This window comes from Oppia nitens, unplaced genomic scaffold (assembly GCF_028296485.1).
Source record: "Oppia nitens isolate AA-2021 unplaced genomic scaffold, nextdenovo-longstitch-racon4-pilon3 scaffold2_pilon_pilon_pilon, whole genome shotgun sequence".
Lineage (NCBI taxonomy): Eukaryota > Metazoa > Arthropoda > Arachnida > Sarcoptiformes > Oppiidae > Oppia > Oppia nitens.
Genome location: NW_026533210.1, coordinates 7,347,806 through 7,361,941, shown reverse-complemented (window position 1 = coordinate 7,361,941; position 14,136 = coordinate 7,347,806). Strand labels below are relative to the sequence as shown.

General features: G+C 17.6%; 1 protein-coding gene across 1 annotated transcript; it reads left to right on the top strand.

Annotated features, from left to right (window-relative positions):
* The first annotated feature begins 11,304 nt into the window (after positions 1-11,304).
* On the top strand, positions 11,305-12,162 carry LOC128955986 (uncharacterized). The gene is made up of 3 exons (XM_054301666.1): positions 11,305-11,415; positions 11,475-11,946; positions 12,026-12,162. The coding sequence occupies exons 1-3, from the start codon at positions 11,401-11,403 to the stop codon at positions 12,160-12,162; spliced, it is 624 nt and encodes a 207-aa protein (XP_054157641.1). The 5' UTR covers positions 11,305-11,400.
* The last annotated feature ends 1,974 nt before the right edge of the window (positions 12,163-14,136 follow it).

Here is a 14,136-nt window from a genome sequence, read left to right as displayed (position 1 = left end):
ATTATAGAAAATTGGGAATAAGCATATGGGGTTTTCTAATAAATAAAAATAAATAAATAAAAATCTAAACTAAAAATCTAAAACAACGACTGGAATATCCCAATGACCTAAACCCTGGGGGCAAATGTAATACACCTGTAATTTAGGTTTTTATAGTATTATAACTTTTGCTTTAATTTCTATATATGTAATTTGATAATATTATTAAACTTTTGAAAATTTTGCACATTCAAATTGTTTTTTTGCATTATTTAAATAAATAAATAAAATTGTAATTAGTTTTTATGCAATTATTTCCTTAAGATTATAAACTTTTTTATATAAATTATAATTACTGTATTTTGAGTCTAGATTTCTCTGCACACATGTTAGTCATGTTTAGTGTTTGTGATATTTTATTTTATTTGGAAACCATTCAATAACATTGGGATTCACTTTTTCAGTGATCAAAACATATTAATATTTATCTATAATAAAAATTTCAAGAAAAATAATAAATTATTTATGAAAAGGCAAAACGTATTTTAAAAAATATACCATATTTTTCAATATATACACATATATACATATAGATATATATGTATATATAGTAATTTTACGTTTAATTGAAATTTAAGATATATATTATTGTAATAAAATACCAATTAATGTGGTGTGAAATATGGCAAATATGCTTTTATTTTATTACATTTCTAAAGTGTTGTATAACTAAAGTATAAATGAGTACAATTGGAGACAAATATTAACTAAATATTTTATAGTGAACATTAGTTAACTATTATTGTTAATTTCAGTTATAAATTTTCTATAAATATATATATTTATTTTTTATATTTAAAAAAAATTATTTATAAAATTAATAACTTTATTAAACTTTATAAATATTTTATACAATTATCAAAGTTGTTAATAAGCAATCAAATGCAGTTAATAATATTTCAAATCAATCATTTAAGCAATTGAATAGTGTTATCATTAGAAAATACTAAGCATTAAAGTTATTTTTTATTTCTCAATATTTACAATGATATGACATTTAGTTTATTATTAAGTTTATTTATACTGTGTACAGTGTACTGTACATACTGTATATTAATAGATAATTTTAAAAATTTAATATTGTATTTATAATTAATATATTTATATAAAATTCAAACATAAGCCAGTTAAAACTTTTAAGATAATTGTACTGTTTTCATACTGTATAGCCATTTATATTTAAAAATAATATTTAGTAATATTATAAATATTAAGATAACACAATATAAAAATCATTTTATGAATTTAGACTAAAATGCTTAGAAATTTTAATTTGTTTATCACATAATAATTAAATTAAACACTCTATACATGGGAAATAAGTTTTGCAATGATTGAATTGACAAATAAATAAATAAAAGTATTAAATTATACATTTAATTTATAGCAAATAACTTGGTTATAGACTACACTTGTAGTTGATTATGTGATCAAAGGTCCAAATAATACAAAGATATATTTTTATAATATATTACATTTATATGTTAACTTTAGTTTGTAAAATGATACCGTTTTATTGTATTATTGTCTACAAATATTATCTATATTAATTGAACTTTATCCTGGTTGTTTTGTAAATCTGGTACAATAAATATAATTGTATACTTACCTGTCTACAGTATAATAAAATAAATCTAAATTTTAGTTAACATTAAACATTGCTATAGTTACTGCAGTATAAAAAATATATTCTTATATTTAATTCATAATTATACTATTTTAAACATTAATTATAAATTCACTAATTATTATTATACAACTAAAATAGTTAAAAATGAGATTGCTTAAAACATAAATAAAATATAAAGTAATTATTTTTGTAGACATTTTATTTAATGTCAATGAACCAATGGGTAGACTAAATAAAAGTATATTATATATAAAACAATAAAGTTTTAGGTAAATTTCTCATAATTAATATAAAGGGAAACTATTGAAGCAAAACAACATTTATAATTATAGTACATTATTAGCTTATTGTTGTATATGTTAATAAAATAAAAAAATAGGGAAAATTTATTGTAAACTTTAATTATTTAATTATTAAAAATTAAATCAATTTATTTAACATCACGTTACACACTAAACTCAATTAGATAAAATAATACTGTATTTATATAAATTAAAATCATACAACAATATTTTTGTAATATAATAGATATATACAGTACTAAATATACTGTATATCCAAATATAATTTTTCAATACTAGATTATCAATTTGTTTCCTATATATGTTTATAATGATATAATATAAATTCAAACAATGTTATGGTATGTTTAACTAAAATTCAATAAAATATATTAATTACGGCAATGTGTCTATTATTGTTATTATTAAAAATAGTAAATTACAAAACTATAATTCATTGAATTTTGTTAGAAGATATACAGTATTATTAGTCATATAATAATAATAATAATAATAATAATAATAATAATAATAATCATATGAATAATATATAATTTTTGTTTGCTATAATAATCCTTGAAATGCCAGAACAAATCTCATGTTTTCTATTACATTAAATTATGATCAAAATAGGACTTTCCTCTCTCTACTACTCACATACAGACAAACATTTTAATGTTTAATATTAATATATGCAATGAAAGTGCATTTAATGATTTAATCCAGACTAGTAAAAAATTTAAAAAAGCATATTTTTATGTAAAACTAAATTTTTATATATATATTCAAATGTTTTTATAGTTTCTATTAATATATATATTTTTTGTTTATTATTATTATTTTATATAGTAATAGAGTTAAATTAAAATCACTGAAATTTATTACAATTATTTAAAAACAAAATCATATTAATGAAATTATTTTATTGGTAAACTTTAATACTATTTGCTTAAATAAAGTATTAAAGTTTACTAATAAAATAATTTAATAAGTATAAAATACAATCTACATGTAATAAATAATTATCAAAGTTATAAAAAATTATATATACAATATATATATATATATATACATATGTGTATATATATTTAGTAATACTTAATTAAAATTATACATTGTATATATATAATTAACAATTATATTAAAGTAAAAACTTTACTTTTAAATAAAAATATTTTGACTTAATGAATATATTAATTTAATTATTCGCAATATTTAATAACAACAAAAAATAATTAATTGTAACAATTAAATTTATAATAGCAAAACATTTTGCAAATAATAAAAATTATATTATATATTAAGCAATATAATGATTTGAATTATTTTTATTTTTAAATTAATAAAGTTTTATTTTATGTATTTTATAGTAACTTATTAATATTGTACAGTATTTATCGTATATATATATACTGCTTAATATACAGTAGTGTTTTTATTATTTATTATCAATTTTGTAATACCGTATAATGTAAAGTACAACATATCATATTTACAGATATATAACTTGTGTGCCAAATAACAGCACACTTTGCAAGCATTGAATGATAACTATTAGATGATATTGTATTAAAAATTAGATATAATGTTTTTAATATTATAGCTTAAAATTTATTTTGAATTAATAATCAGTTGATGTACGTAAAAATCTATTGAAAAAATAAATATTAAATTATTAAATAAACGAAAAAACAATTAGTAATAAAACTTCAAACCAAACAAAACCAGAATTTTTCTGATTTATATTTATTTAAAATATTTATTATTTTTATATACTTTACTTTAATATATTTATAGTTTTGCTCATTATTTTCAAAAATTATTTGACATAAATCTTTATTTTTGATTATATTTTAATATAGAGAAGGTTTGTTTGTAATGCTATTATAGTGTCCATAAAAAATGTATTCAAATAACTATACCCTAAGTTTGCGCGCTTTTAGACAATAAAATAAACTTTCAATCATTGTTTTATTGTTTTACGTATTTATTGGCTATATTTAGAGCTAAACATGTAATTGAAATGTATTGCTATAATGTTTAGTACTTTACAACAAATCCTTCTCTATATTTAAATACTATTTATTTGTACAATAACTACATCTATTAAAAGGCAAATTAATTAAATAAGTTTTTAAACTAATAAAGATTAAAGTTATAATTAATGTAAAATTATTAAAAGAAAATTATTATCAAATTTATAATATTTAATCTAAATTAGATTAATCTTATTAAATACAATTAATTACTTGTTTATCAAGATATAATACTTTAAGATAATATTTTTGTATGTCTGAGACTTTTCCAAAACAACCTTAATATATTTTGTAATATTAAAAATATTAATTTAAATAAATGTTATTTAAAAAAGAATTTTATTGTTGTCGTAAACTGCGATTATAGGATGTAAAATTAATTAATTTGCGAAACTAGTTGACCACTAAATTATTAAACTGTATTTATCTAAAACGGTATTGAAAAATATTTGAATATTATATTTGACAAATTTTTGATATTTACAGATAGAGTTTATGTTCTTCAAAATCTTAATATTCGCCGTTAACATAATTTACAATCTTTTAATTTTGTCATTTAAATTATTATTATTACTTTTATATTTGAAATTTAAATCATAAATTTATCCGTATAGCTGTCATTTTAATTATTATTATTACTTTAATATTTGAAATTTAAATCATAAAATCATCCGTATAGATGTTATTTTAATTATTATTATTACTTTTATATTTAAAATTTAAATCATAAAATCATCCGTATAGATGTCATTTTAATTATTATTTTTATATTTGAAATTTAGATCATAAAATCATCCGTATAGCTCTCATTTTAATTATTATTATTATTTTTATATTTGAAATTTAAATCATAAAATCATCCGTATAGCTGTCATTTTAATTATTATTATTATTTTTATATTTGAAAATTAAATCATAAAATCATCCGTATAGCTGTCATTTTAATTATTATTTTTATTTTTATATTTGAAATTTAAATCATAAAATCATCCGTATAGCTGACATTTTAATTATTATTATTATTTTTATATTTGAAATTTAAATCATAAAATCATCCGTATAGATGTTATTTTAATTATTATTTTTATTTTTATATTTGAAATTTAAATCATAAAATCATCCGTATAGCTGTCATTTTAATTATTATTTTTATTTTTATATTTGAAATTTAAATCATAAAATCATCCGTATAGCTCTCATTTTAATTATTATTATTATTTTTATATTTGAAATTTAAATCATAAAATCATCCGTATAGCTCTCATTTTAATTATTATTATTATTTTTATATTTGAAATTTAAATCATAAAATCATCCGTATAGATGTTATTTTAATTATTATTTTTATTTTTATATTTGAAATTTAAATCATAAAATCATCCGTATAGGTCTCATTTTAATTATTATTATTATTTTTATATTTGAAATTTAAATCATAAAATCATCCGTATAGCTCTCATTTTAATTATTATTATTATTTTTATATTTGAAATTTAAATCATAAAATCATCCGTATAGCTGTCATTTTAATTATTATTATTATTTTTATATTTGAAATTTAAATCATAAAATAATCCGTATAGATGTCATTTTAATTATTATTATTTTTTTTATATTTGAAAATTAAATCATAAAATCATCCGTATAGCTCTCATTTTAATTATTATTATTATTTTTATATTTGAAATTTAAATCATAAAATCATCCGTATAGCTCTCATTTTAATTATTATTATTATTTTTATATTTGAAATTTAAATCATAAAATCATCCGTATAGCTGTCATTTTAATTATTATTATTATTTTTATATTTGAAATTTAAATCATAAAATCATCCGTATAGCTCTCATTTTAATTATTATTATTATTTTTATATTTGAAATTTAAATCATAAAATCATCCGTATAGATGTTATTTTAATTATTATTTTTATTTTTATATTTGAAATTTAAATCATAAAATCATCCGTATAGCTCTCATTTTAATTATTATTATTATTTTTATATTTGAAATTTAAATCATAAAATCATCCGTATAGCTCTCATTTTAATTATTATTATTATTTTTATATTTGAAATTTAAATCATAAAATCATCCGTATAGCTGTCATTTTAATTATTATTATTATTTTTATATTTGAAATTTAAATCATAAAATCATCCGTATAGCTCTCATTTTAATTATTATTATTATTTTTATATTTGAAATTTAAATCATAAAATCATCCGTATAGCTGTCATTTTAATTATTATTATTATTTTTATATTTGAAATTTAAATCATAAAATCATCCGTATAGCTCTCATTTTAATTATTATTATTATTTTTATATTTGAAATTTAAATCATAAAATCATCCGTATAGCTGTCATTTTAATTATTATTATTATTTTTATATTTGAAATTTAAATCATAAAATCATCCGTATAGCTGTCATTTTAATTATTATTATTATTTTTATATTTGAAATTTAAATCATAAAATCATCCGTATAGCTCTCATTTTAATTATTATTATTATTTTTATATTTGAAATTTAAATCATAAAATCATCCGTATAGCTCTCATTTTAATTATTATTATTATTTTTATATTTGAAATTTAAATCATAAAATCATCCGTATAGATGTTATTTTAATTATTATTTTTATTTTTATATTTGAAATTTAAATCATAAAATCATCCGTATAGCTCTCATTTTAATTATTATTTTTATTTTTATATTTGAAATTTAAATCATAAAATCATCCGTATAGCTCTCATTTTAATTATTATTATTATTTTTATATTTGAAATTTAAATTATAAAATCATTCGTATAGCTGTCATTTTAATTATTATTATTATTTTTATATTTGAAATTTAAATCATAAAATCATCAGTATAGATATTATTTTTATATTTGAAATTTAAATCATAAAATCATCCGTATAGCTCTCATTTTAATTATTATTATTATTTTTATATTTGAAATTTAAATCATAAAATCATCCGTATAGATGTTATTTTAATTATTATTTTTATTTTTATATTTGAAATTTAAATCATAAAATCATCCGTATAGATGTTATTTTAATTATTATTATTATTTTTATATTTGAAATTTAAATCATAAAATCATCCGTATAGCTCTCATTTTAATTATTATTATTATTTTTATATTTGAAATTTAAATCATAAAATCATCCGTATAGCTGTCATTTTAATTATTATTATTATTTTTATATTTGAAATTTAAATCATAAAATCATCCGTATAGCTGTCATTTTAATTATTATTATTTTTATATTTGAAATTTAAATCATAAAATCATCCGTATAGCTGTCATTTTAATTATTATTATTTTTATATTTGAAATTTAAATCATAAAATCATCCGTATAGCTCTCATTTTAATTATTATTATTATTTTTATATTTGAAATTTAAATCATAAAATCATCCGTATAGCTGTCATTTTAATTATTATTATTATTTTTATATTTGAAATTTAAATCATAAAATCATCCGTATAGCTCTCATTTTAATTATTATTTTTATTTTTATATTTGAAATTTAAATCATAAAATCATCCGTATAGCTGTCATTTTAATTATTATTTTTATTTTTATATTTGAAATTTAAATCATAAAATCATCCGTATAGCTCTCATTTTAATTATTATTATTATTTTTATATTTGAAATTTAAATCATAAAATCATCCGTATAGCTCTCATTTTAATTATTATTATTATTTTTATATTTGAAATTTAAATCATAAAATCATCCGTATAGCTCTCATTTTAATTATTATTATTATTTTTATATTTGAAATTTAAATCATAAAATCATCCGTATAGCTCTCATTTTAATTATTATTATTATTTTTATATTTGAAATTTAAATCATAAAATCATCCGTATAGCTCTCATTTTAATTATTATTATTATTTTTATATTTGAAATTTAAATCATAAAATCATCCGTATAGCTCTCATTTTAATTATTATTATTATTTTTATATTTGAAATTTAAATCATAAAATCATCCGTATAGATGTTATTTTAATTATTATTTTTATTTTTATATTTGAAATTTAAATCATAAAATCATCCGTATAGCTCTCATTTTAATTATTATTTTTATTTTTATATTTGAAATTTAAATCATAAAATCATCCGTATAGCTCTTATTTTAATTATTATTATTATTTTTATATTTGAAATTTAAATTATAAAATCATTCGTATAGCTGTCATTTTAATTATTATTATTATTTTTATATTTGAAATTTAAATCATAAAATCATCAGTATAGATATTATTTTTATAATTGAAATTTAAATCATAAAATCATCCGTATAGCTCTCATTTTAATTATTATTATTATTTTTATATTTGAAATTTAAATCATAAAATCATCCGTATAGATGTTATTTTAATTATTATTTTTATTTTTATATTTGAAATTTAAATCATAAAATCATCCGTATAGATGTTATTTTAATTATTATTATTATTTTTATATTTGAAATTTAAATCATAAAATCATCCGTATAGCTCTCATTTTAATTATTATTATTATTTTTATATTTGAAATTTAAATCATAAAATCATCCGTATAGCTGTCATTTTAATTATTATTATTATTTTTATATTTGAAATTTAAATCATAAAATCATCCGTATAGCTGTCATTTTAATTATTATTATTTTTATATTTGAAATTTAAATCATAAAATCATCCGTATAGCTGTCATTTTAATTATTATTATTTTTATATTTGAAATTTAAATCATAAAATCATCCGTATAGCTCTCATTTTAATTATTATTATTATTTTTATATTTGAAATTTAAATCATAAAATCATCCGTATAGCTGTCATTTTAATTATTATTATTATTTTTATATTTGAAATTTAAATTATAAAATCATTCGTATAGCTGTCATTTTAATTATTATTATTATTTTTATATTTGAAATTTAAATCATAAAATCATCAGTATAGATATTATTTTTATAATTGAAATTTAAATCATAAAATCATCCGTATAGCTCTCATTTTAATTATTATTATTATTTTTATATTTGAAATTTAAATCATAAAATCATCCGTATAGATGTTATTTTAATTATTATTTTTATTTTTATATTTGAAATTTAAATCATAAAATCATCCGTATAGATGTTATTTTAATTATTATTATTATTTTTATATTTGAAATTTAAATCATAAAATCATCCGTATAGCTCTCATTTTAATTATTATTATTATTTTTATATTTGAAATTTAAATCATAAAATCATCCGTATAGCTGTCATTTTAATTATTATTATTATTTTTATATTTGAAATTTAAATCATAAAATCATCCGTATAGCTGTCATTTTAATTATTATTATTTTTATATTTGAAATTTAAATCATAAAATCATCCGTATAGCTGTCATTTTAATTATTATTATTTTTATATTTGAAATTTAAATCATAAAATCATCCGTATAGCTCTCATTTTAATTATTATTATTATTTTTATATTTGAAATTTAAATCATAAAATCATCCGTATAGCTGTCATTTTAATTATTATTATTATTTTTATATTTGAAATTTAAATCATAAAATCATCCGTATAGCTGTCATTTTAATTATTATTATTATTTTTATATTTGAAATTTAAATCATAAAATCATCCGTATAGCTGTCATTTTAATTATTATTATTATTTTTATATTTGAAATTTAAATCATAAAATCATCCGTATAGCTCTCATTTTAATTATTATTATTATTTTTATATTTGAAATTTAAATCATAAAATCATCCGTATAGCTCTCATTTTAATTATTATTATTATTTTTATATTTGAAATTTAAATCATAAAATCATCCGTATAGATGTTATTTTAATTATTATTTTTATTTTTATATTTGAAATTTAAATCATAAAATCATCCGTATAGCTCTCATTTTAATTATTATTTTTATTTTTATATTTGAAATTTAAATCATAAAATCATCCGTATAGCTCTTATTTTAATTATTATTATTATTTTTATATTTGAAATTTAAATTATAAAATCATTCGTATAGCTGTCATTTTAATTATTATTATTATTTTTATATTTGAAATTTAAATCATAAAATCATCAGTATAGATATTATTTTTATAATTGAAATTTAAATCATAAAATCATCCGTATAGCTCTCATTTTAATTATTATTATTATTTTTATATTTGAAATTTAAATCATAAAATCATCCGTATAGATGTTATTTTAATTATTATTTTTATTTTTATATTTGAAATTTAAATCATAAAATCATCCGTATAGATGTTATTTTAATTATTATTATTATTTTTATATTTGAAATTTAAATCATAAAATCATCCGTATAGCTCTCATTTTAATTATTATTATTATTTTTATATTTGAAATTTAAATCATAAAATCATCCGTATAGCTGTCATTTTAATTATTATTATTATTTTTATATTTGAAATTTAAATCATAAAATCATCCGTATAGCTGTCATTTTAATTATTATTATTTTTATATTTGAAATTTAAATCATAAAATCATCCGTATAGCTGTCATTTTAATTATTATTATTTTTATATTTGAAATTTAAATCATAAAATCATCCGTATAGCTCTCATTTTAATTATTATTATTATTTTTATATTTGAAATTTAAATCATAAAATCATCCGTATAGCTGTCATTTTAATTATTATTATTATTTTTATATTTGAAATTTAAATCATAAAATCATCCGTATAGCTCTCATTTTAATTATTATTATTATTTTTATATTTGAAATTTAAATCATAAAATCATCCGTATAGCTGTCATTTTAATTATTATTATTATTTTTATATTTGAAAATTAAATCATAAAATCATCCGTATTTCAAAAACCGATTGAATGCATTGATTAAACTGTTTGGATATCACCTGATATTTAATTAGGTCTTAAATGTCGATTTACGACAAGATTTCCATCAGTATGTAGTCGTTTGTTACACGACTACACTTCAGCTCATCGGTTGGCTGTGTATTGAGGAGTCGGGTATCACTCTTTGCACTGACTAATTGACATTTACTGTCCATATTTTGCTACTGATCTTTACTTATAGTATCGAAAACGTTATAATAATTATTAATAAAATCTAAAATCTACATTTATTATATACAATATGTATAAAATTAGATTTTATTTCAAAATGTTTATAATTTAAAACTTTAATACAGAAAATATTAAGCAATAGCTATATTAGAATTTATGTTTAAGGCGATCCATCATATTATCAAATTCCCATTTTTATTGCAAAACTAAATCCAAGATTACATTTGGATGTAATTCTTTCAATATATCACTTCCAAAAATTTTTGGTTATATTTGATGACCCGTACGGACCTAAATATTGTGTCACTAAAACCAATATGACTGAACAGGAGGTTAGCCTATAATTATTATTATTAATTAATTAAATTATTTGTTATCCACTACAACACAGTGCGATGAAAATAATATCCAATATTTGGTTGATTGTCATAAATCAGACATTACTACTACTACTATTACAACCACTGAAACTCCGTCGACAACAATAACAACCACTTCATCGACATCAATGACAACCACTCCGTCGACAATACAAACAACATCTGAAATGACTGAATCTGAAACTACATCCACTACTGAAATGACAACAATAACTGAAACCGAAACACCAATTACACAGACATTGACTACAATTACCGCCGAAACTGAGACAACAATTACAAAAATTCCTGAAGTGATTACATCTAACAACACGACAAACCCGACAACAAATAGTACACAATCTTTAGAATCGACGGAATCGATGAGCGAATCGTCTATTTTTGACAATAGTTATGGACTTCCGATATTTGTTGTATTAATTTTTATAATAATACTTATTATTTCTGCGTTGTGTGTCTTTAGTGTGTATTATGTGATCAAAAGTATGACACAAATCAAAAACATTGTATTTAATAATATTGATAATTGATATTTTAATATAAATTTATTTAAAACAATTAGGAAAATCGGATAATTCAAACAAGACATTGAATGCTTCAATACGATCGGGAGATATCTCTAAAATGCCTTCATTTACCACTTTAGGTACCATTAATACAATCGACTCGACAACCGGTTCAACCATACATATCAAATAATTTAAATTATTATCCATTAAATAATATCTTGTCGTTTATATATTGTATTATTGTTTTGAATTAAATGTATTATAAATCCTAATTTATTAAAGTATTTATTGGTTTATTGTATTTAACAGTTGATATATAATTTTCTAATGCCTTAAACATAAATTCTAATATAGCTATTGCTTAATATTTTCTGTATTAAAGTTTTAAATTATAAACATTTTGAAATAAAATCTAATTTTATACATATTGTATATAATAAATGTAGATTTTAGATTTTATTAATAATTATTATAACGTTTTCGATACTATAAGTAAAGATCAGTAGCAAAATATGGACAGTAAATGTCAATTAGTCAGTGCAAAGAGTGATACCCGACTCCTCAATACACAGCCAACCGATGAGCTGAAGTGTAGTCGTGTAACAAACGACTACATACTGATGGAAATCTTGTCGTAAATCGACATTTAAGACCTAATTAAATATCAGGTGATATCCAAACAGTTTAATCAATGCATTCAATCGGTTTTTGAAATACAAAAACAACTATCGATTGGTATTAGCGATAGTTTTGAGAGAGTTTGGACTTATAAGTGGTTTGTCTGTTGTAAAAGTGACCACAAATTGATAGCAAACGAGTACTACAACAACAACATTACAGCCGCCGTCTGTCGCTCGGGTAATGTCTATCAACTGTTGCAAAATATCGGTAATTTGAACACAATATTATAATAAAAAGTTTATCCTACTTCTTTTATCATTTACTTTTAAATTTTTTAGATTTGAAAATTTTATAACAAAAAGTTTATCCTACTTCTTTTATCATTTACTTTTAAATTTTTTAGATTTGAAAATTTTATAACAAAAAGTTTATCCTACTTCTTTTATCATTTACTTTTAAATTTTTTAGATTTGAAAATTTTATAACAAAAAGTTTATCCTACTTCTTTTATCATTTACTTTTAAATTTTTTAGATTTGAAAATTTTATAACAAAAAGTTTATCCTACTTCTTTTATCATTTACTTTTAAATTTTTTAGATTTGAAAATTTTATAACAAAAAGTTTATCTTACTTCTTTTATCATTTACTTTTAAATTTTTTAGATTTGAAAATTTTATAACAAAAAGTTTATCCTACTTCTTTTATCATTTACTTTTAAATTTTTTAGATTTGAAAATTTTATAACAAAAAGTTTATCCTACTTCTTTTATCATTTACTTTTAAATTTTTTAGATTTGAAAATTTTATAACAAAAAGTTTATCCTACTTCTTTTATCATTTACTTTTAAATTTTTTAGATTTGAAAATTTTATAACAAAAAGTTTATCCTACTTCTTTTATCATTTACTTTTAAATTTTTTAGATTTGAAAATTTTATAACAAAAAGTTTATCCTACTTCTTTTATCATTTACTTTTAAATTTTTTAGATTTGAAAATTTTATAACAAAAAGTTTATCCTACTTCTTTTATCATTTACTTTTAAATTTTTTAGATTTGAAAATTTTATAACAAAAAGTTTATCCTACTTCTTTTATCATTTACTTTTAAATTTTTTAGATTTGAAAATTTTATAACAAAAAGTTTATCCTACTTCTTTTATCATTTACTTTTAAATTTTTTAGATTTGAAAATTTTATAACAAAAAGTTTATCCTACTTCTTTTATCATTTACTTTTAAATTTTTTAGATTTGAAAATTTTATAACAAAAAGTTTATCCTACTTCTTTTATCATTTACTTTTAAATTTTTTAGATTTGAAAATTTTATAACAAAAAGTTTATCCTACTTCTTTTATCATTTACTTTTAAATTTTTTAGATTTGAAAATTTTATAACAAAAAGTTTATCCTACTTCTTTTATCATTTACTTTTAAATTTTTTAGATTTGAAAATTTTATAACAAAAAGTTTATCCTACTTCTTTTATCATTTACTTTTAAATTTTTTAGATTTGAAAATTTTATAACAAAAAGTTTATCCTACT

Coding starts and splice junctions, on each gene's coding strand:
- LOC128955986 (XM_054301666.1), top strand. Junction 11,947..12,025: donor TGTGTATTATGTGATCAAAA/GTATGACACAAA, acceptor TAAAACAATTAG/GAAAATCGGATAATTCAAAC.